The 24664-nt window shown below is 42.3% G+C and overlaps 1 protein-coding gene across 53 annotated transcripts in view; it reads left to right on the top strand.

Moving 5' to 3' along the window:
- Wdr27 (WD repeat domain 27) overlaps positions 1 to 24664 on the top strand; it is a 120453-nt gene that overhangs the window by 43333 nt on the left and 52456 nt on the right. For 45 of the 53 annotated variants that reach the window (NR_197273.1, NR_197274.1, NR_197275.1 and 42 more), the window contains 4 exon segments: positions 2008 to 2105; positions 2807 to 2928; positions 13049 to 13146; positions 15075 to 15177. Coding sequence is in view for 50 of the 53 variants with exons in the window: in NM_001432195.1 (NP_001419124.1) it covers positions 2008 to 2105; positions 2807 to 2928; positions 13049 to 13146; positions 15075 to 15177 (421 nt within the window). In the remaining 3 variants the exon portion in view is untranslated. 53 annotated transcript variants of the gene reach the window in all.

Genomic DNA, 24664 nt, shown 5'->3' with positions numbered 1-24664 from the left:
CCACAATATTCATCACAACATTCACTTACGTAAAAAGAGCCTTTTTCTTCCATTTACCACCTTATACAATAAAATGTGTTGTTTTCTAGTTTTAGACGTTTTTCTAGTTTTGTTCTCATTGCAAAGCTGTTAAAAGCACAGGTAAAAATGTATCCTGATGAGTGATCACATGCGCCTGCTGGAATTCAGCACAATTCTCGGGTGTCAGCAACTGCCCAACCTTTTAGTCCTTCTAGGTAGGACACTTGATGTCATCATAGCTGAGTGAAATGATGCAGGTTACAATGAGGACTGCTAATTGCCTGCTGTTTACCTTGACCTCACTGCTGGGCCAGACTTGCAGTGTCAGAACCAGTGTGGAGCTAACCCAATCTACATCTTTGAACCCACTCATCCCAGCCCATCCATCACACATTTCCCACCTCAGCCACCGTATCCTACTTTATCCCATTCTACCCCATCCCATCTTATCCTGCCCCACCCCAACCTACCCTATCCCATCCCTCCCCACCCCACCCACCCCATCCTATCTCATCCTACCCCATCCCATCCCACCCCATCCCATCCCAAAACAGAAGGCTCTGCCTGTTATGATTGGCAGCTCCTGTCAGGAACACCACAAGTTAAACAGGGTGAAGTGGGTCCGTCCCAACAAGGTCTTTCAGCCATTGGTGAACTGCTCTGTGTCAAACTTTTGGTCCTTTTCTGTGATCACCACTGTAGGCTCCAGTCTAGCCAGAGTTTTACTACTTACCTGGTTAGATAGACACGGACTTAGAATAGATAATCCAAATTGCGGCTCAGGTGGTGGCAACAAGAAAGAGGAGACAGCTTCTGAGAGGTGTGCTTTCACTTCTGAAGATGAGTGAGGATGTTGACTGTGTTTGTCCCTGCAGGATTATCTGCTTGGCCTTCTCTCTCAGCATATTGTTCTATAGTTTTAACACATTTTTCTAGATAAAATGACTTCTTTCTCAGCCATCCTTCTGTGTAACTGTAAGCCAGCAATTCCTAACCTATGGGCTGCAACCCCTTTGTCAAACCTCTATCTCCAAAAATATTTACATTACGATTCATATTCATAACAGTAGCAAAACTACAGTTATGAAGTAGTGATGAAAATAATCTTTGGTTGGGGGTCACCACAACATGCGGAACTGTATTAAAGGGTCACATCAGTAGGAAGGTTGAAAACCACTGCTGTAAGCCGTGTTTCATCGTAGCCATCTCAGTGACTGCCAATCTCTTCTCTAGATTCTTCTGAGACTCGACTGTACTGTTTCTATCTCTGTATGGCCACCTCTCTTATGTCTCTGCAGGCCTGGGGCCTGTCTCTGAATTCTGTTGCTCTGGGACCATTCCAGTGTTCCTCAGCCTCGGATACAGTGCTCTTCCAGGGAGCACCTTCCACCACCTGCTTGAGAACACACCTGTCCTCATCCTGGACAGTGCGGCAGCTGCCGTCAGTCTGGCGTGGCTTCCTATGCCATCAGTCTGACTCTTGACACATTTGGCCTTGCCAACCTGTCCTCCGACTGGGCAGAGACTACGTACTTACTTCCCCTTAGGAAATTATCCACGATTAAGATCATGCACCCACTAAAGAAATATCCCATGCTCATGTTATCTTTCTGAAAATGACAAGGACTAATACTTAAGATGAGATATTAACACTATGTAACTGGTTGAGTGCCTACAAGGTAATACAGTTATTTTACAATTAAGGAACAAGCTTGCTTTCTCATAGTTAGGAATCAGTTGTTTCAGATATATAATATACCATTATTTACATTGAGCCATTCCTAGAGAAAAAACAACCCTAGAATTTCTGATAGAAAATTAATTTCCCAAAGGAAGGATGAGGGGGCTAGTTCATTCACTCCCTTAGTATTATAACATGATTAAGCAATGCAAAACCTTATTTTCATTTTTATAATTTTAAATGTAGGCTGTTTGGTTGTAGTCAGAAGTAAAATCATCGGTCATTTCCTTGTTTCTTTCTTCCAGGTATAAACCAAAAAGCAGGTATAAGCCTATTTTCAGGCTCCCAACGACCAGTGCGGCAGACATAACCAGCCTGTCAGCGGTGAACGACTTTTATTCCCGTATCCTTCCTCTCAGTCTGTTGGTGTGCTTTGCCCTGAGCATTGCTTTTTGGCAAGCCCTTTCCAGGTGTCATGCTGGACGTAAAGATCAGATGAATGGTTCTCCTGTGCAGTGTGGGATCTTTGCAGTAACCGTGCGTGGAGTAACCTCATCTTACTAGTTAGAAGCACAGTTTGGACTATGACGCAGCAAGGCAAGCTCCTAAGACTTGTCTGTGTTTACTGAGTCATGCATCGTCATTGAGTGTATTTCTTGGTAACCTGTCACACTTGCGATAGGTGTCCTTGGATTACGTGGACAGGACTGGCAGAACTCAGAGCGGTTGCCATGTGAACAGAGCACGGTGCTGGGCCTACAGCTTGCACTGATGAAAAGCCATAGAGGGCTGTGCAGGGCCTCGTGCAGATGGGCTCTGTCGTTTCATCTTTAGCTTACGCTATGAGTGTCAGTCTCCAGTGTGTGTCTCCCCTTTGCCTTGCTCTCCCACTCACCGTGAGCTCTGCTGCTTCTTCCGCTCCTGCCCTCGCTGGGAGGCAGGTGTGGTAGAGTTGCGCTGAGTATTTTCCATGGATCTTCAGAAGTTCTTTAGTAATTATCCATTTCTGAGTCTTGTGGGGGTCCAGTCTTTTGTAATAACATAGGAAGAACTGTGTGCTCATAGGTGAGACTGCTGAGAGGACCCTTGACTGACTTGCTGCAGACATCATACTCACAGCTGGCCGGGACCGGACTGTGGAAGTTTTTGACCTCAATGCTGGCTGCAGTGCTGCAGTGCTAGCTGAAGTTCATTCACGGCCCGTCCATCGCATCTGTCAAAATAAAGTGAGTTTGTAGATAGTATACGTATTAGTTAAAAACTTTGAGCTTAACATGTTTAACAATTAAAACGTTAATTTAAATTTAAATTTAATTTTGTAACTATCGCCAGATCTAATATTAGCCTTTTCTGATTATCAAACTATGCTAAACTTTCTTCTGTAGCTATAAACATCTTAAATATTTATTATCTTTTTTTGTGTTTTTAAATTATGTGTGTTTGTGTGTATCTGTGTGTGGGTGCCGGTGTCTGTGGAGACCAGAGGCATTGAATTCTCTTAGCGCTGGAGTTAAAGGAGCTTATAGGTTCCTCTATATGGGTGATTGGAACGAAGCTCAGGTCCTCTAGAAGAGCAGTGTATGGGCCATGTCTCCAGCCCCTGCAGATGGGTTGACAACATTGCATGACACTTTTTTGTTCATTGTCTTTGACTAATTGTGGATCAGTGTAAATATCTGTGGCTAGCAGTGTGTTTTCACGTAAGCTGGATGCACATGTGATGGCGGGAATTAATGATAGTCATGAACACTGAAGGCTCTGACAGTCTGTGTCACAGTTTCTCCCTGAGCTGTTGGATACAGTGATCCTCTTTGACATAGTGTGGGCAAATTATATCTTATCAATTGGATCAGAAGTTATTATGTGATGTGTTCTTTCACGTGGTGACTTAATTGAGTTCAAGAGAGTATATGGTGGTGGGATGCACTGGGCCTGCCACAGAATTGGGATGCATATGTCTAGAGTGGTGGAAACCAGCCAAGAGAGGTGTGAGTGAGGGCAGGGCAGCCTGACAGGGTGTCACATTGGAATGGCTTATAGACAGTGGGTCAGAAAGTACATGGGGTTAGCGTATAATTAGCACTAATTCCAATGGTCCACTGGAGCTGTAACTAGCAAGTGCAACTGCCAGGGTATGCACAGGAAACAGTCTGCAACAGTACCCAACCTCTCCAGCGTATGGCAGCTTGCCCTCACAACTGAGCCCATCTTCCTGCCATCTGTTCGTTTTGTTTTTGACTAAAGATGTGATTTTATTTTTGAGACAGTATCTCATTAAGTCACTCAGGCTTGCCTGGAATTTGCAACCTTTCAGTGCTAAGGTTGGGATACTTCCCCTTGAGTTACTGGCCAAAAGGCCTCAGAGGACCCCAATAACCCAGGCTGTTGCTGTTGCTTTTGACTTCCCATCATAGCTAGACAGTGAGACCCATTGCTGAAGACAGTAGACACTATAACTGAAAGACATTGATAAATCAATCTGGAACTATCCTGGAAACTAACCTCCTGCTGGCTACCTATCATAGTTAGGTACTATGCAGGCCACCTCTCTAGTAGTGGACCCTGCACATTATAATACTGACCCACTGCATCAGATGTATTCCCTGGTACAGTAATAGTAGCATTGCTATGGGACTAACTGACTGCTTTCTGGTTGGATTTGAGGCTTGTTTCACAGGAAGGTTTCAGTCCTGGTAATGTAAACCTGGTCACAGAGCCTGTGGCTCAGAATATCATTAGGCCCCAGGGGAAGGGGAGACTACTAAGGCTACTTGTTAAATGAACATGTTGTTGAACTGCCTTCTAAATATTTATGTTTGTACCCATAGATTAATGATGTTTTAAACCTTGGTCAGAGAAACTTCCTTTTGTGTATATATGTGATGTATGTATGTGTTTGGACTACCATCAGTGCAGACTCATGGTTTGTCAAAGTGCTGGGAACAAGAGACATTTGAGTGTTAACACAAAGTAGGACATCTAGAGCAAATCTTTCCCCTTTGGACCCACAGGGCAGAGGTAGAGGATGAGAAGTTGTGCTGTGAAACGCTGTGCTCTGGATATGACATGGCCGCTGCTTAGCAGCTGTGGCTACCTACACAAGATCAAGCCAGTCATTATACTCCAGCATGGATGGGGGAGGGGCATGTAAGGCTCTACCTAGGGTGAGGAGCTATTAGCGATCAATGGCAGCCTGAAGGAGGGGGTTGTAGCTCCTGATAGTTTGTGCATGCTCTAAAGGATGCCTCATAACCATGTTCACAGCAAAGGTAGCACCAAACTGACCTAATGGGACATGAAGACCTAGAACATGAAGGTGAAAGGTATTGAGGACTATGAGAAGGGGAGGGAGGGAGGAGAGGAGTTTGGGTTAGTCATGTGTGCTTGTGAGCAATTGTGACAGAGTGAGTACATTTCTTAAGATGGATCTGTCTTCTTTAAGAGTTCCTTATTCTTTAGATGAGACAAAAGTAAGTGCTACCTGTCTTAATATAAACATTTTAGTAATTCATCTCTTTGATTAGATTAGGTTACATTTCAATCTTGTATTTAAAACAATCTTTTCTAATATTTCAAGAATTTTTATGCATGCTTGTGTTTTGTAATTTATAAACAACAAATATCATCTAAAAAAACTAGTCCTCTTTCATCAAACAGTGCTAGCATCTTCCATATGTTATTATGCCCCTGAGCAGGTATTTGTCATTACATATGTTTTCTATGCTCTCATGGAACTATTTTCTGTCCTGTTTGTTTCCTTTTTTAATTGGATATTCTTTATTTACATTTAAAATATCCACTTTCCTGGTTTTCCATCCATAAACCCCCTATTCCACCCCCCTGCCTTCTTGTATGAGGGTGTTCCACGACTTAACGACCCACCTTTTAAGTCTCCCTGCCCTGACCTTCCCCTACACTTGGGGGGACCAGCCTTGGCAGGACCAACGGCTTCTCCACCCATTGGTACCCAACAAGGCCATCCTCTGCTATTTATGCAGCTGGAGCCATGGCTCTGTCCGTGTATACTCTTTGGGTAGTGGTTAAGACCCTGGGATCTCTGGTTGGTTGGTATTGTTGTTCTTATGGGGTTGCAAACCCCTTCAGCTCCTTCAATTCTTTCTCTAACTCCTCCAATGAGAACCTCATTCTCAGTTCAATGGTTGGCTATGAGAGTCCGCCTCTTTATTTGTCATGCGCTGGCAGAGCCTTTCAGCAGACAGCTATATCAGGTTCCTGTCAGCATGCACTTCTTGGCATCAGCAATATTATCTGAGTTTGGTGACTATATATATATATATATATATATATATATATATGTATGTATGTATGTATGTATGTATGTATATATGGGCTGGATCTGCAGGTGGGGAAGTCTCTGCTCCAAACTTGGTTGCCATATCCTCCCCACCCATGAATTTTTGTCCCCCCTTTTAAGAAGGACTGAAACATCCACACTTTGGTCGTCCTTCTTCTTGAGCTTCATGTGGTCTGTGGATTGTATCTTGGGTAATTTCAAGCTTTTGGGTTAATATCCACTTATCAATGAGTGCATACCATGTGTGTTTTTTTTCTTTGGTGTGTGTGTGTGTGTGTGTGTGTGTGTGTGTGTGTGAGAGAGAGAGAGAGAGAGAGAGAGAGAGAGAGAGAGAGAGAGAGAGAGAGAGAGAGATTGGGTTACCTCACTCGGGATGATTTTTTTCTAGTTCCATCCATTTGCCTATAAATTTCATGAAGTCATTGTTTTTAATTGCTGAGTAGTATTCCATTGTGTAGATGTAAATGGACACATTTTCTGTATCCATTCCTCTGTTGAAGGACATCTGGGTTCTTTCCAGCTTCTGGCTTTTATAAATAAGGCTGCTATGAACATAGTGGAGCATGTGTCCTTATTGTATACTGGAGCATCTTTTCAGTATATGCCTAGGAGTGGTATAGCTGTTAGTTCTCTGTCCAATTTTCTGAGGAACCTCCAGACTGATTTCCAGAGTGGTTGTACCAGTCTGCAATTCCACCAACAATGGAGAAGTGTTCCTCTTTCTCCACATCCTCAGCAGCATCTGCTGTCACCTGAGTTTTTGATCTTAGCTATTCTGACTGATGTTAGGTGGAATCTCAGGGTTGTTTTGATTTGCATTTGCCTGATGACTAAGGGTATTGAACATTTCTTTAGGTGTTTCTCAGCCATTTGATATTCCTCAGCTGGGAAATCTTTGTTTAGCTCTGAGCCCCATTTTTTAATAGGGTTGTTTGTCTCCCTGCAGTCTAACTTCTTGAGTTCTTTGTATATATTGAATGTTAGCCCTCTAACAGATGTAGGATTGTGTAAAGATCTTTTCCCAATCTGCTGGTTGTTGTTTTGTACTAGTGACAGTGTCCTTTCTCCTACAGAAACTTTATAGCAATTTTAAGAGGTCATATTTGTTGATTCTTGATGTTAGAGCATAAGCCATTGGTGTTCTGTTCAGGAAAATTTCCCCAGTGCCCATGTGTTCGAGGCTCTTCCCCACTTTTTCTTCTGTTGAGTGTATCTGGTTTGATGTGGAGGTCCTTGATCCACTGGGACTTGAGCTTTGTACAGGGTGATAAGAATAGATCGATTTACATTCTTCTACATGCTGACCTCCAGTTGAACCAGCACCATTTGCTGAAAATGCTATCTTTCTTCCATTGGATGGTTTTAGCTCCTTTGTCAAAGGTCAAGTGACCATAGGTGTGTAGGTTCATTCCGGGTCTTCAATTCTATTCCACTGGTCTATCTGTCTGTCTCTGTACCAATACCGTACAATTTTTATCACTATTGCTCTGTAATACTGCTTGAGGTCAGGGATGGTGGTTTCCCTATAAGTTCTTTTATTGTTGAGGATAGTTTTCACTATCCTGGGTTTTCTGTTATTCCAAATGAGTTTGCAAATTGCTCTTTCTAACTCTATGAAGAATTGAGTTGGAATTTTGATAGGGATGCATTGAATCTGTAGATTGCTTTCTGCAAGGTGGCCATTTTTACAATATTTATCCTGCCAATCCATGAGCATGGAGATATTTCCATCTTCTGTGATCTTCTTCAATTTCTCTCTTCAGAAACTTGAAGCTCTTGTCATACGGATCTTTCACTTGCTTGACTAGAGTCATACCAAGGTATTTTATATTATTTGTGGCTATCGGGACGGGTGTTATTTCCCTAATTTCTTTTTCAGCATGTTTATCCTTTGAGTAGAGGAAGGCTACTGATTTGTTTGAGTTAATTTTATACACAGCCACTTTGCTGAAGTTGTTTATCAGGTTTAATAGTTCTCTGGTGGAACTTTTGGGGTCACTTAAGTATCCTATCATATCATCTGCAAATAGTGATATTTTGACTTCTTCCTTTCTAATTTGTATCCGTTTGACCTCCTTTTGTTATCTGATTGCTCGGGCCAGAACTTCAAGAACTATATTGAATAAGTAGGGAGAGAGTGGGCAGCCTTGTCTAGTCCCTGATTTTAGTGGAATTGCTTCACGTTTCTCTCCATTTAGTTTGATGTTGGCTACTGGTATGCCGTATATGGCTTTTACTTTGTTTAAGTATGGGCCTTGAATTCCTATTCTTTCCAGGACTTTTATCATGAAGGGGTGTTGAATTTTGTCAAATGCTTTCTCAGCATCTGATGAGATGATCCTGTGGTTTTCTCTTTGATTTTGTTTACATAGTGGATTATGTTGATGGTTTTCTGTATATTGAACCATCCCTGCATCCCTGGAATGAGGCCTAATTGATCATGATGGATGATTTGTTTTTTGATATATTCTTGGGTTTGGTTTGCCAGAATTTTATTGAGTATTTTTGTGTAGATATTCATAAGGGAAATTGGTCTGAAGTTTTCTTTCTTTGTTGGGTCTTTGTGTGGTTTAGGTATCGGTGTAATTGTGGCTTCATAGAAGGAATTAGATAATATTCCTTCTGTTTCTATTTAGTGGAATAGTTTGAAGAGTATTGTTATTATGTCTTCTGTAAAGGTCTTATAGATTTCTCTACTAAACAAATTTCGGTATATTGTGCCTTCATTTTCATTCAACTCTAAAAAGTCTTTAATTTCTTTATTTCTTTCTTGACCAAGTTATCATTGTATAGAGCATTTTTCAACTTTCATGTACATGTGGGTTTTCTGTCATTTTTGTTGTTATGGAAGACCAGCGTTAGTCCATGGTGATCTGATAGGATGCTTGGGATTATTTCAATTTTATTGTGTCTGTTGAGGCCTATTTTGTTACTGATTATATGATCATATTTGGAAAAGGTACCATGAAGTTCTGAGAAGAATATATATCATTCTTTTGTTTTATGATGAAATGTTCCATAGATATCTGGATATTCTTTGTAGGGCTGGATTAGTGGAAAGATATTGTACAAATTTGGTTTTGTCATTGAATATCTTGGTTTCTCCATCTATGGTAATTGAGAGTTTTGCCGGATATAGTAGCCTGGGCTGGCTTTTGTGTTCTCTTACGATCTGTATGACATCTGTCCAGGATCATCTGGCTTTCATAGTCTCTGGTGAGAAGTTTGGTGTAATTCTGATAGATCTGCTTTATATGTACACTTTACCTTTTCCCCTTCCTGCTTTTATAGTCTTTCTTTGTTTTGTGCATTTGGTTTTTTGACTATTATGTGACAGGAGCAATTTCTTTTTTGGTCCAATCTATTTGGAATTGTGTAGACTTCTTATATGTTTATGTGCATGTCTTTCTTTAGGTTAGGGAAGTTTTCTTCTATAATTTTGTTGAAGATATTTACTGGCCCTTTAAGTTGGGAATCTTCACTCTCTTCTATACCCATTATCCTTAGGTTTATCTCCTCATTGTGTCCTGGATTTCCTGGATGTTTTGGGTTAGGAGCCTTTTGCATTTTACATTTTCTTTGATGACTGTGTCAATGTTTTCTATGGTATCTTTTGTCCCTGAGATTCTCTCTTCTCTCTCTTGTATTCTGTTAGTGGTGCTTACATCTATGACTCCTGATTTCTTTCTTAGGTTTTCTATCTCCTAGGTTGTCTCTCTTTGTGATTTCTTTATTGTTTCTATTTCCATTCTTCAATCCTAGATGGTTTTGTTCAATTCCTTCACCTATTTGGTTGTATTTTTTATAATTCTTTAAGGGATTTGAGTTTACTTTTTAAGGACTTGTACTTGTTTACCTCTTTTGTTCTGTATTTACTTTTGCTCATGGCTTACCTGCTCTGCTATGGGATAAGGAATCCTGCTCCCAGCTTCCCTGCTGTGCCACAACAATCAGTGTTTTTTCCCTCTGGCAGAAACAGCTCATTTATCCACCAACAGTGGAACCCAGTGTTTAATTTCCCACACATAGAGTTAGCATCAGTATGACTTTTTGCGGTATCCACTGACCTGGCTCTCTTCCTGTGTGTAGTGTCGCAGGTCTACTCTATCTCCAACCCCCAAGCCTGCCTTCTCCAAGCTAAGAGGGTTCAGCAGGAGCTGAATCAGCCCTTCTTCCAGTCTCCCGGGACACACTCAGTCTGGGAGCTTACCCCTGCTTTAGCAGCTAAAGCCCCTCCTCAGGAGACACATCCTCTGCTCACAAGTCAGCCATGGTTCTTATGTCAGGGCTGAGACAGGGACAGCAGACTATGGATGGTACTCAGAGTTAGGGTAAACTGTTGTTTTACAGGTAGAGCCAGTGCTGGCCAGGCAGGCAGTAGACTCTGGATTCGGTGTGTTGTTATATGGTAGATAAAGCCTGAAGAGGATATTCCTTTCTGAGGATACTAGGGCAGCAGCAGTCTAGAAAATAGGATTGTGTGTATGCATCAGTGTCAGAGTGGTTCTGAGGAGATTTGGTGATCCTGCCCCATTTTACAGGGCAGGCCTGCAAGTCATCAAGGGTGCGAGGAAGCACGGCCTGCTTGCTCCTTCCCGGGTGGTGGTTCAAGGCATTCCTTTCTTGGAGGAATCTTCCCATTGAATGTGTCTCGCCTTCCCATGTGGCCTTGTGGATTGACAATCCTTTGAGAGCCACTGTGGTGTGCTCTTAAATGGGAGGTGTTATGTTAGGAAAAACAGTTCTTTTTTTTTTTTTTAAATGGGGAAATAACTGGTTTAACTTCCCGAAAATAAACATATGATGGAATGCGATGGAATGTGAGGAGAGAGTATGAGGTCACTGAGGTTGGCACCATATTTAGTGGTTTGTTTTTTGGAGATGCCTCTTAAATTTTCATACATGGACACAGAACACATCAGAAGAGTCAGACTCACCATAGCCATGTGGGTGCTGTGGTACGAGGTCCTTCAAGTCCACGCACAGACACATCTAGGTCATACTTGGTCCAAATATCACATTTCAGTAAGTATAAAGTAGGCCAGTTCTCACTTTGTGAAACTTAGGACTTAAAGTGGTCACTCCAGTCAGTGCCTGTGAGGCCTCTCTTGACTGTTCAGATGTACCACCTAGGGCCAAGTTCTAAGTATGTCCTCCAATATTAAGCTGGACAAGTAGGGTTTAATTCACTATTCTATTTATAAGAATTCCCCTGAACTGGGTTGATGGCCAGACTTTTCTATTGCTGTGTATTATATCATTAAATTATTTGTTTTTAGATTAAAATATGTCTTAGTGTTTATTGATATCTTAAAATCATATCAAATATTTCTTCTTTATTTAAAAAGTGTTCGACAAATACTTCACAAGTGTTTCAGTTTCCTTAGTGTTGCTATGGATAAAATACTGACAGTAACAACTTAGAGGAAGAAAAGATTTACTTGGTTCATACTTCCAGGCGCTGTCCATCATTGAGAGAAGTGAGGGGCAGGAACTCATGTGTGGACCGGCTTCTTGCACACAGCCTTACTCCTCACCAGGAAACTCATTCACTCAGCCAAGAAAGTCAGTAGAAACAGTGGTGGAGTATTTACTAATGGAATGTAGGCACTCTCATGCTTAGCCAGCTTTCTTATGTAGCCCAGGACTCCATGCCCTGTGAATGGCACTGTCTGCAGCAAGCTGGGCTCTCTTATACCAATTAACAATCAAGACTGTCACAGGCCAGTCTGTTCTGGGCAATCCTTCAGTTGAAGCTTCACTGTGGGATAATTCTAAGTTTAACTAAAGTGAGCTTCACAGCTGTGCTACGACTGTGTATCAGATTTCTTGACTATAAATGGAGACTGAGTAGTTTGTTTGCTAAAAGGATGAAGATCTAAAGAAGTGTGCAGAATGCTGTCTGGCACAGTTAATCCTTAGAGTGTGGCTTGCTACCACTGAACCTAATATAAGCCTTCATTTCCTGTTTGTAAATGAAAAATGCCTTCTAGGTTTATCTTATACTGAGTTTGTTATAGTACTTCAGGTAGTCTTATGAATTACAGTGTGTTTAAGGAATGCTTTGGGCTAAATGACTTCTCTGGTGGTGCTCAGTTGTTTTACACAGCCGTCTTTCTTCAAGGGGATTGCCAGAATCATCAGATGTCAAGGCTTAGACTTGCAGAGTCTTTACTCGTAGTGACTTGGGGTCCTGTGGTACATAGACTTGTGTTTGATTGCCAAGGTGCAGCTCAGTGTTTTTGGTGTGTGACAACTACAAATCGCTCAGTGCTCACTGTGCCATGCATGGCATCCAGATAATTTATTGAATAAAGATTATGATCAATACTGAGAAACATGCTGGTGTTCAGACATGCTGGTATGTCAATATTCTGGTGTGTAAACATGCTGATGTGCAAACATGCTGGTGTGCAAACATCTTAGTCTTTTATCTGTTGCTGTTTTCTAGTTCTGTGGCTCTCAGTGGCATTGAGTGTGGAGTAAGCACATAGTCATTATTAAGGATAGAGTGTACTTGCTTGGTTACCCTGCCAGCTGGCATTGTTCATCCTGGGGTTGTATTCTGAGAATCAGATCATGAGTCAGAGCACACTTACATAGGCCTTACATAGGCTAAGATACGTCAACATCAGCAGGGCCTTTTTGCATGTGCACTCTGTTTGCTACATAGGTTGCTGTGCTATTCATGGTTGCGTGGAAGTTTAGAGTCCTACTCTAAAGCTATAAATTTAAAAGGTTATGTTGACTTCTGGGTTTATGTTCCAGGGTTGTTAGGTGTTATTAGTCTTTACAAGTTTGTCTTAGGGGTTGTGAGATGGTTTAGCAGGTAAAGGCACTTGAGGTTAAGTCTGAGAATGATGTGAGCTCGATCTCAAGGCCCTGCATGGTGGGAAGAGAGAACCAACTCCTGCTAGTTATTGAACATCTGTCAATACATGCGCTGGGGCACGCATCCCCTCCCAGATTAAATAAGTAAAGTATTTTTAGAAAGCTCTTCTTAACTTTTTATTTTCCCCATCCGATGGCAGGGATCATCCTTTATAGCCCAGCAGTCCCTGGCATATAATCTTTTCCTGACTACAGCTGTTGGTGATGGGGTTCGCCTGTGGGACTTGAGGAACCTGAGGTAAGGCCAGCCTTCATCACAGCACTGCCCTGAGGGAAATTGGAGCTGAACTGGGGATGAAACCTGAGTGCAGTAAATATTAATAAAAGAATGTCTACCATCCTGTGCTAGTGCCGGCTTCGGTGGGCTACATGGCATCTGCGGGTATTTTCATCTCAATCAGCAAAGTGTCTCAACTGCTAAGCTCCCAATCTTCATCCTGTACTGCCTCTGGCTACTCTCTGAGCCTGGCAGCAGCCGCCCTCTTGCAACTCTTATCATCTAGTTCCTAAGGCGGGTCATTACCACACCAGTTCCATCAGAGCCTGCCTACATAGCGGCTCTCTTGCTGCCAACTTTGCTCACATTCCCGGCATCTGCCCCCTGTGGTTATAGCCACAACTCCCAGTAACCCGTTAAAATCAAAACTCAATAAGCTTGTAATTTAGCAATCAGATTTATATCATTAAATTTAAAGTCCATAAAATGTCCACACAATAAACTCACAACCAGTTGATAACAATATTACCTGCCCACCTAGATAAGACAATTTGTCCTATAGAGATCCACCCCTTATGAAGTATTCATAACTACCTGTGGCCATTTAAGGCCACGTGGACCTGCGTCACCCTTTCCCCTTCATCTTGGTTCTCTTCTTTTCTTTTCCTCTTTCCTGACTTACAAAAACTCTGTCCCCGCCTTACCTTTTCACTGCCCAATCACAGGCCTTGTCTACCTTGTGCCAGCCCTCACCTGCACATGGACATCAACTACAAACCTGAACCTTATTACAAACACTATAAGGCTGTGACTAGTCTGCCCATGCTCTGGAGAAGCCTGGCTTCTATACAGGTTTGACGTAGTCACTTTGGAGTGCTGGAACACAGGTGCTAATCTGTTCTCTGAGGGCTGATCACATGTAGCTTCTGAGAGCCAGAGATGTAAGATGTGGCATGTACCCTGTAGCTGTGGCCATTCCACATACAGATTGTTTTGTCACATATGTTTTGTTGACACTGGATACCTGTACTGGGCTCACACAGTTTGTAACTACACCGATGGTGCTTCACCTTGGGCTGCTTGATCTCCCTCTTCTGAAAACATTTCTATTTAGCATTAGCCTTTATCAACTGGTAATTACAGTATTGCAAGCCACCACTGTATAGAGCATATGTAATGTTAATGAAACTTGCAAATGTTAATATATGTTCATAGTACACAGATATTCATAAGGAAACATGAGCAGTGTGTTTGCTTTGCTTTTTGTCAGTAGAAGAAATATAAAAGTCCTACGCTACATTAATTATGGCATGAGTGAGATCTTGCTTACTCCTCAAGGGCCCTGTTTGGCCTGGACATGCTCCATGGTACCCACTAGGTGTTGGCCATGCTTATTGGTGTTGGAGGTTCCCACCTGATAAAGTTGCACAAACTCATTAATTTGTCTCTGTGAGGGGGCTTATGTAGTACCTGGTAAGTGATTGAGGAATTCAGTCTTCTTATTAGAGTGCTGCACCTCCCCTAAAGCTGTGGGCTTGTTTCTCTACATAATTTGTGATTTTATAAGAATGTTTTGAAAAATTTATAATAATCACTAGAAAATGCTTGTTATCTCATATGTAAAGGTGAGTTCATTCTTAGTTTTGTCATCTGTGGGAATTTATTATTTTTGAAAAATGTTTAAATTATTTTAAAGATCCCTTTAATTATATGCCATTTAATAATTCTCAATATGAAGTTTTTTCCAGGATGTAGTTCAGCGGTAGAGTGTTTGTCTAGTATGTAAAAGTAGCTGAGGGTTTGATTCTCAGCACACACACAGACGTCAAAGAAAAAATATTTAAAAAATCAACTTGTTCATTTTGTAAAGGAAAATATCTTGGTATCTTTTAATTTGTCTTAAGAGGTAGCAACTATTTTCTGCTCAGTTGTTTCTTTGTACCCTGCAGGTGTGTTCGCTGCTTTGAAGGGCATCCAAACCGCTCTTACCCTTGTGGAGTTGCTTTTAGTCCTTGTGGAAAGCTCATGGCTTGTGGTGCAGAGGACAGACATGTATGTATGTGTGCTTGCTCTGAGTTTAGGATTTCTAGGTGGTGTAATCGAATAGACCTTGAGCCCCGTGGAGTACTGGGATAAAAATCCATTTCATGCCTGACAGTATTTTAAGATAGTTACCCAGCATTAGAAGTCCATAGATAGTAAGCTGTGACTATGAACGGCTCATTTTTACTGAGTCACAATACACTCTCACATCCGTCATTCATTTCTTCATGTATTAGTCATCCCAGACATGGGTACCTGCTCCATGAATGACTGTAGCATGTGGTGTAGGAGTGACAAAGTGATGGATCAAGTGTTACACATATGTGCAGTTCATCTGTAACTAGGCATTCCCTGTCTCTGTCGGGTTCTTAGAGAACTGCATGCTTCTCCCAGTGTAGTTGCAATTCTTCCTCTCCACCATTCTTCTGTGCTACATCCACAGCTCCTGCACATGTAGAACTTAGAGATCTTATAGTGTCCCTAGGCTGTGGAACACATTGCCACATAGCTGGGGGCAGTGGCTTCTCCCATAAGGAGGCCAGCTCCCTCATGAGACCTTGATGCTTCCTGGCTAGAAACTGCTACCCCTCCCTCCTGCTCCACTGTGTGTCTCAGACTTTTCTGAGAGGTCACTTGATGGTCACTTGTCTTCTATAACTTGTCCTCATAAAATTCCATATCAAGAGGCACAAAAATGATGGTGCACAAACAAGAACCTGGGTCTGAGCTTATGGATGCTTACGTGGTACTGGTATAGGGTAGTGAAGTGCCCAGCACTCCTTGTCTTGGCCCAGCCCCTCAACATACTCTCCACAATGAGCTGAGGCTTCCATGGGAGAAGAAAGAGACCACTGTCAACAAGAAGGACAGGACATCATGATGGCAAGTTGCATGCATGCTCAGCTGATTTCTTCTCAAGGAGATGCAAATTAAGACCAACGATCACTGAAATCATAGGAAAAAAAAGAACAGCTTAGAAAAGAAAAGACATACCTAACCGGCATTTATGCAGCACTCACTGGTTTCTCTGGAATACTGCCATACCAGTTTCAAGAACAATTGCAGACTTTACTCTGAAGCTTTGAAGACTTATGCACCACCGACTATACTGTTTGAGTCCACCACCATTTATCACAAGCTCTTTACGACTAGCACTTCGCATTCAAGTAACATAAGCAAAGAGAAGTGTTTTTCTGAGATTTTATGTCACAGTGCTTTGGCCTTTTCCAGAAACGAGTGTTTGGCATTTAAGCACCATCCAGTTCCGCTGTCACGGAAAGGAATCCATGCAGTGCTTTGGTTACTCCTCTGTCAGGTTGGGATGGACGTGAGGGCCATTCTTCTGCTCTTTCAGACAGCATTGATAGCAGCAATTTCCAACCTGACGGCCGAACTCCTTTGGGGATCACATTTCAGATATATCGCATACCAGATATATTTATGTTACAATTCATAACAGTAGCAAAATTATAGTTATGAAGTAGTAACAAAATAATTTGTGGTTGAGTGGTCACCACAACATGAGGAACCATGTTAAAGGGTCACGGCATTGGGAAGGCTGACAGTCAACCTTTAAGTCGGTGGGTTTGTAGTGTTTTATTGTGTATACCTCTATGCTCTATGTGAAAGAACATTTGCAAAAACCATGCCTGAAGGTTAACAATCAGTGGAGGCTTAAGTGAGAAGAATGAACATTTTTTTTTTCAATAAGGGTGCGGGCATTGGTCAAAGAGTAAAAAGTAACTCTGTGTCCTTTCACCTGGTATATAGCAGTAATATATAAATGTAAAACAAGTATAAGCATTTTTTTACTTATAAATTGTCTTCACTGTACAATTTAAATGTTTATCACATTTGTTGGTGATGTATTAAAAACTACAAGTGTAATTCAGCCCCTTCAAGAAGCATAAAATCTAAAGAAAGGAATTCCCTGTACCTTCTTTGGAGTTTGTGGAGGTGATCTGAGGTGGTTTACAATAGAACCTAGCTGTATACTCAGATGGACCTTCTTGCCTCAGCCTCCCAGCTACTTTGTCAGAGTCCAGAGGGACTCAGCTCACCCTCTGATCATGATATTAATCCACTCCTGTAGGTCCTATTGTAATGAACCGCACTTAAATGGGCGACTCATATCCAGCATAGTTTCCATAGACAGGAATCCCCTCAATAATACCTTCCAAAATCCTCCCCCAAAGAAAAGTTAAATGGAAAGGACTAGTTTTTATAGATTGAAAATAGAGAAATATTTCAAGAGTTCTTTTGTAGGAAAGTGCCAGGCTCAGGGAATTTTTACTCAACTCTTAAAGATCAGCAAGATTCAATAATACCCATTTCAAATCACAAATATCTAAAGAATGCATCATGGTTATTCTGTTTTTAGTGAATATAATTGATGTGAAAAAACTTTATAATATTTCAGAAAAAAGCTGCTTTTAACTTATGAATATCAATGAAAAACTTTGAAATGAAATAGGAACAAATAGAACCCAACAACATATTGATAGCTATGTATCACACCAAGATGGGTTTATGTCAAGAAATGCAAAATGATCAAATACCAAGCAATCTACTAGTAAAAACATATTCTATTAATAACTGACATTAAAAATACAGTCATTTAAGCATCTCCATAGGTACAGAACAGTCATTTTAGTGTAATCCTAGACTTATTCATAAATCCTCCAGTAGAAGCAAATCTATTAATATTCTCTTAAAATGACAAAATGCTTATCTCAAAGTTAGCATGTTCCTAAGGAAAAAATAGAGCCATAATAGCTGGGACACTGAAGTTTGTCTCTGTTTATCAGGGTCTCAGAGGCAAGTGCTCTTTTAGACAAAGCCACTCATGGATGCCATTATGGAAAGGCACAGAAAAGCCATCTTTACTTGTACAAGAAAAAATGTGTGTCTAGAAAACCCAGAAGAAATAATGACTGTTGAGAACAAGATAGAAGGGAAGTATTAGTTTGAAGAAAAGTTTATTTTCCTCCACAGTAGACCTGAAGAAACTTGGTCTTAGAAAGTTCTGTACTGAGAAACCAATAGTCTCTGGTCTGACTGTTCAGTTACTTGGGAAAAGCATTAGGTAGGAGAGCTCTAGTGCAGACACTAGAGAGCCTTTAAAAGTCAGAGAATTGTTTCTAAATAAACGAGTGAATGGACTTCCCACGTCCCAATGGAGAGTACTTAAAAGCAATGCCAGTCCAACAGTACCCTACTCTGGTCTCTGGATGCTATCCCAACTCAGACAACAGATAACTCTGGTGAACAGGTGAATCAGCTCTGCATTAGAAGATGTGAGGAGAGCCAAATGATGGGGAAAAGTATGAGGGTGTTGTGGACACATGGCGAGGCCATAGAGAGAAAAAGGCCATGCAGTGAAGCTATATGAAAGAAGCAGAAGGGTATCCTGGTCACCTAGGGAAGTCATAGTAGAGGATCAGGAAGGTAGGCTGGCCGTATAAGCCATCGGGACAGCATCAAAGGACACTGGCCAGGGGAGGAATAGATAGGTATCAAAGAACTAGAGTTGATGTGTAAGACATCACTTTAAATATCTGTATACCCAAGATAATATCTAAGACCTCAAAACTAATAGCTGAAGACAAAAGTAGAACCAGCATACCAACCAGGTTGGTCTCAGAACAATGACAGCACAGTCCCCATGACAAGGCTTACTTCTTTGTAAGGGCAAGAGTAACATTCGTCTGGTCTTTACTGTGCCCTGTATGTCTAGTTAGTATCCTACTTGATGGCAGACAACTTTTTTCAGAGAATTCTGGACAAGTAGGGATGAATGATTGCATTAGAGAATTCTCTGAAGTCTTAAATGAAGGAAGAAATTTAGGCAAATGTCAAAGACTGATGGCCCCAAAGTGGCTTGAATTGACACTTCTCTGTATGGCCATCTGGTGTATGCAAAAGGGCTATGCCATCAGTACAAAGGAAAAGCAAACAGAACCAACAGGAGATACCACTTGACGTGCATCAAAAAGATAAGGGGCAGCTCTGGAAAGGTGGCTCAGGCCTTAACAATCAAAAGGACAAGGGGTAGATGGGACTGGAGAAGCAGCTGGTACCATGCTGGTAACCCGGGGAAACACAAGGGGATGACATTTTGCAAAGGTCAAAATGGGGTGCCTGGGGTAGTGATTATCAAACACCCCTGAAAAGATGCACACAAGTATTGCCCAGTCATCATTTGTAGCAGCCAGCACTTGGAGCTGTTCTGCAGTATAGGGTATAACAATTTTTATTGGATGTTTACCAAAATGAGTTACAGCTACTTTTAGTCCTCTCATAGCCAATCTTGCCACTGCTTAGGGGTACCACTCTATGGTTTTAGCCAGAGAGGCTTGTGGGTGAATCCAAAGTAAGGGGCCATTCTGCCATAACACCGCAGTGGGTAATTTAGCAGTTTGCAAAACACATAGCTCAAAAGGTTCATCAGGTTGTATCCTTACTAATTGAGCCTCAGAAAGAGTCTTCTCCACCTTTTGGAGGGCCTCTACAGCCTCCATAGACAGGGATCGCGGGGATGTTAATTGCGGATCCCCTTCCAATATATCAAACAAAGGTTTTAACTCAGCAGTAGATATTTTCAGGAATGGCCGTAGCCAATTAATATCTCCCAAAAGTTTTTGAAAATCATTTAAGGTTTGTAGGTGATCTCACCTGATTTCAATTTTTTGTGGAGTAATAACTTCTGGATGTACAACGGCTCCTAAAAACTTGCCCATCAGCGATCTCTGAACCTTTTCAGTAGCTATAGTTAGCCCAAACTGTTGGAAATGTTTAATTAAGTCAGCATATGCTATCTCAAGCTCTTGAGGTTTGGATCCACAAAGGAGTATATCATCCATGTAATGAAGAATCGTTAGTGATGGATATTGCCCTCTGACAGGAGTCAGGGCCTGTTGTACATATAACTGACATATAGTGGGGCTGTTTGCCATCCCCTGGGGCAAGACTTTCCATTGATAGCGCTCATCAGGCTCCACATGATTTATTGCAGGCAGAGTAAAGGCAAACCTCTCTTTATCCTTAGGATGTAAAGGAATAGAGAAAAAGCAATCCTTAATATCTATTATAATAACCTCCCATTGCTTTGGCAAGGCAGAAAGAAGCGGAAGACCGCGTTGGACTGATCCATACAATTTCATTTGTGTATTAATTGCTCTAAGATCATGCAATAGTCTCCATTTTCCTGACTTCTTTTTTATAACAAATATTGGAGTATTCCAGGGTGAGCTTGAAGGTTCCAAATGTCCTAATTGCAACTGTTCCTTTACTAATTGGTGAGCGGCCTCCAGCTTTTCAGAGGAGAGAGGCCATTGAGGAACCCATACAGCTTCCTCTGTTATCCACGGAATGGGCATAGCCACCTCAATGGCCCCTAAGAAAAACCCAGATCGTGACGATCGGGTTTTGCAGTGGGTTGAATTGGCTCTGTAGTTCCTTGGTGATGCTTACCAATGCCTTTTCCTGGGACATACCCCATATCCCTTACCATTCTCTGTGCTGGTAGGGAATTCTCATTCATAAGTTTAAGCCCTAACTCAGCCAAAATATCTCTTCCCCATAAGTTGACAGGTAAAGGAAGAACATATGGGACGAAACTACCCTCCTGTCCTTCTGGGGCTTTCCACTTTAAGGGCCTAGAGCTAATAGTTGGACTAGCTTCATAACCTAAACCTTGTAATGAATGGGAAGATTGAGTAATGGGCCATTTTGTAGGCCACCATTTAGTGGAGATAATGCTTTTGTCTGCCCCTGTATCTAGAATTCCCTCAAATGTCTTTCCTTCAATGGTTAGGATCAGAGTAGGTCGAGCGTGTAAATCGACCATAAGATATGCTGAATCAGTGCCCGTAGAGCCGAAACCCTTCTTTCCTCTTTTTGTACTTCCCGATTTAAACTGGGCGTGATAACTGGGTAAAACAAGCAATTGTGCAATCCGGTCACCTGGGGAAATGGAGAAGAGACCTCGTGGGGAGGAGCACATGATCTTCAACTGGCCCTCATAATCTTGATCAATAACCCCAGGATGTACCACCAATCCTTTAAGAGTAGTAGAGGAGCGTCCTAAAAGCAGCCCAACTGTATTGGGTGGTAAAGGGCCATGAAAGTCAGAGGGGATAGGCTGCACCCCCATTTGAGGGGTTAGGACGATTCTGGAGGTGGCACGGAGGTCTAATCATGCGGAACCCGGAGTGGCTCTCCTGGGGAAGTTTGATGAGCCCAGGTTACTGGGGAGCTGGTTGCCCCATATATTTGAGGGCCCTGAGGACGGGGGCCCCGTTGGACGTTTTTTGACATATCCAAGGGTTTCCCTGTTATGTCCTTTACTGACCTGCACTCATTGGCCCAATGTTTCCCTTTCTTACACTTTGGACACAGTCCTGGGGCTTTCTTTGGATTAAAGCCAGGATTCTGATTCCTGCACTCCCTTTTCATATGACCGGGCTTTCCACATTGGAAACACATGATGCCTCTGCTAGAGAGGCCAGGCCGCCTTTGTCCTTGTAATATAGCCGCGGCTAGACCAGTATTGGTAAGTGGTCCTCCTATTTCCCTACAGGCTTTCAGCCAAGCCTGCAGCCCCTTAGATTTCCAGGGAAGGATTGCATTGCGGCATTCTTTGGTACATTGTTCAAAAACTAACTGTTCTATTAAGGGCATGGCCTGGTCTTGGTCTCCAAAAATCCTACCAGCAGCCTCCATCATGCGGGCCACAAAATCTGAGAAAGGCTCACTTGGTCCTTGGATGACCTTGGTCAGGTTCCCGGACACCTCTCCTCTGTTAGTTAGAGCTTTCCATGCCTTGACAGCACCAATAGCAATCTGGGCATATACCTCCAAGGGGAAGGCAGTTTGATTATTGGCCCATTGCCCTTGTCCAGTTAACATGTCAAATGTCCAGGCAGGTTGTCCTGCTGCTGCATTTGCACGTGCTTGTGCTTGGCAAGCATCGTGCCACAATGCCTTCCACTCAATATACTGTCCCATGCTAAGAAGACAGGCCTTTGTCACAGATTGCCAGTCTGCTGGAGTCATGGCAATGCTTGCTAGTCTTTCTACCCGTGACATGGTAAAATTAGCAGTAACCCCATAGGCACGAACAGACTCTGCCAGTTCCTTAACTTGCTTGTGCTCTAGGGGCTGATGAGGACGAACGCCATCGTCCTCAAACACAGGAAACATTTGCCTAAGTGCTCGCTGTGTTTCAGGTGGACAGAAAGAGTACTCACACTTCCCCTCTATATAAGGCGGGGGAGTGGAGGCCACCGAGGCATTAATAACTTTCGGTTTCTTCACAGTGGCTCTCCACCTAGGCCCATATCTTTCTTCCTCATATCGGGCTGCCTCTTCCTCTAATTCCTCCTCCTCCGACTCTGACAACTCTTGCTCAGAGTCACTAGCAGTCAGTTCTAAGGCTTCTGATTCTTTTAATAGATACAAAGTATCCTCTCCGGATGACTTGTACTTCATCCTCTGGGGTATACCTATTTTTTCCTCCAGCAGCATTTCTTCCGCCTTTTGTATCTCTTTCACTTTTGTTTTGTTTTTTTTTTTTTTTTTTTTTTTATTAACTTGAGTATTTCTTATATACATTTCAAGTGTTATTCCCTTTCCCGGTTTCCGGGCAAAAACCCCCTCCCCCCTCCCCTTCCTTATGGGTGTTCCCCTCCCAACCCTCCCCCCATTGCCGCCCTCCCCCCATAGTCTAGTTCACTGGGGGTTCAGTCTTAGCAGGACCCAGGGCTTCCCCTTCCACTGGTGCTCTTACTAGGATATTCATTGCTACCTATGGGGTCAGAGTCCAGGGTCAGTCCATATATAGTCTTTAGGTAGTGGCTTAGTCCCTGGAAGCTCTGGTTGCTTGGCATTGTTGTTCATATGAGGTCTCGAGCCCCTTCAAGCTCTTCCAGTTCTTTCTCTGATTCCTTCAACAGGGGACCTATTCTCAGTTCAGTGGTTTGCTGCTGGCATTCGCCTCTGTATTTGCTGTATTCTGGCTGTGTCTCTCAGGAGCGATCTACATCTGGCTCCTGTCGGTCTGCACTTCTTTGCTTCATCCATCTTGTCTAATTGGGTGGCTGTATATGTATGGGCCACATGTGGGGCAGGCTCTGAATGGGTGTTCCTTCAGTCTCTGTTTTAATTTTTGCCTCTCCCTTCCCTGCCAAGGGTATTCTTTTTCCTCATTTAAAGAAAGAGTGAAGCATTCACATTTTGATCATCCGTCTTGAGTTTCGTTTGTTCTAGGGATCTAGGGTAATTCAAGCATTTGGGCTAATAGCCACTTATCAATGAGTGCATACCATGTATGTCTTTCTGTGATTGGGTTAGCTCACTCAGGATGATATTTTCCAGTTCCAACCATTTGCCTACGAATTTCATAAACTCGTTGTTTTTGATAGCTGAGTAATATTCCATTGTGTAGATGTACCACATTTTCTGTATCCATTCCTCTGTTGAAGGGCATCTGGGTTCTTTCCATTTTCTGGCTATTATAAATAAGGCTGCGATGAACATAGTGGAGCACGTGTCTCTTTTATATGTTGAGGCATCTTTTGGGTATATGCCCAAGAGAGGTATAGCTGGATCCTCAGGCAGTTCAATGTCCAATTTTCTGAGGAACCTCCAGACTGATTTCCAGAATGGTTTTACCAGTCTGCAACCCCACCAACAATGGAGGAGTGTTCCTCTTTCTCCACATCCTCGCCAGCATCTGCTGTCACCTGAGTTTTTTATCTTAGCCATTCTCACTGGTGTGAGGTGAAATCTCAGGGTTGTTTTGATTTGCATTTCCCTTATGACTAAAGATGTTGAACATTTCTTTAGGTGTTTCTCAGCCATTCGGCATTCCTCAGCTGTGAATTCTTTGTTTAGCTCTGAACCCCATTTTTTAATAGGGTTATTTGTTTCCCTGCGGTCTAACTTCTTGAGTTCTTTGTATATTTTGGATATAAGGCCTCTATCTGTTGTAGGATTGGTAAAGATCTTTTCCCAATCTGTTGGTTGCCGTTTTGTCCTAACCACCGTGTCCTTTGCCTTACAGAAGCTTTGCAGTTTTATGAGATCCCATTTGTCGATTCTTGATCTTAGAGCATAAGCCATTGGTGTTTTGTTCAGGAAATTTTTTCCAGTGCCCATGTGTTCCAGATGCTTCCCTAGTTTTTCTTCTATTAGTTTGAGTGTGTCTGGTTTGATGTGGAGGTCCTTGATCCACTTGGACTTAAGCTTTGTACAGGGTGATAAGCATGGATCGATCTGCATTCTTCTATATGTTGCCCTCCAGTTGAACCAGCACCATTTGCTGAAAATGCTATCTTTTTTCCATTGGATGGTTTTGGCTCCTTTGTCAAAAATCAAGTGACCATAGGTGTGTGGGTTCATTTCTGGGTCTTCAATTCTATTCCATTGGTCTATCTGTCTGTCTCTGTACCAATACCATGCAGTTTTTATCACTATTGCTCTGTAATACTGCTTG

This window comes from Rattus norvegicus, chromosome 1, assembly GCF_021556685.1.
Source record: "Rattus norvegicus strain SHRSP/BbbUtx chromosome 1, alternate assembly SHRSP_T2T, whole genome shotgun sequence".
Taxonomy (NCBI): Eukaryota; Metazoa; Chordata; class Mammalia; order Rodentia; family Muridae; genus Rattus; species Rattus norvegicus.
This window is presented reverse-complemented; position numbering and strand designations above follow the sequence as displayed.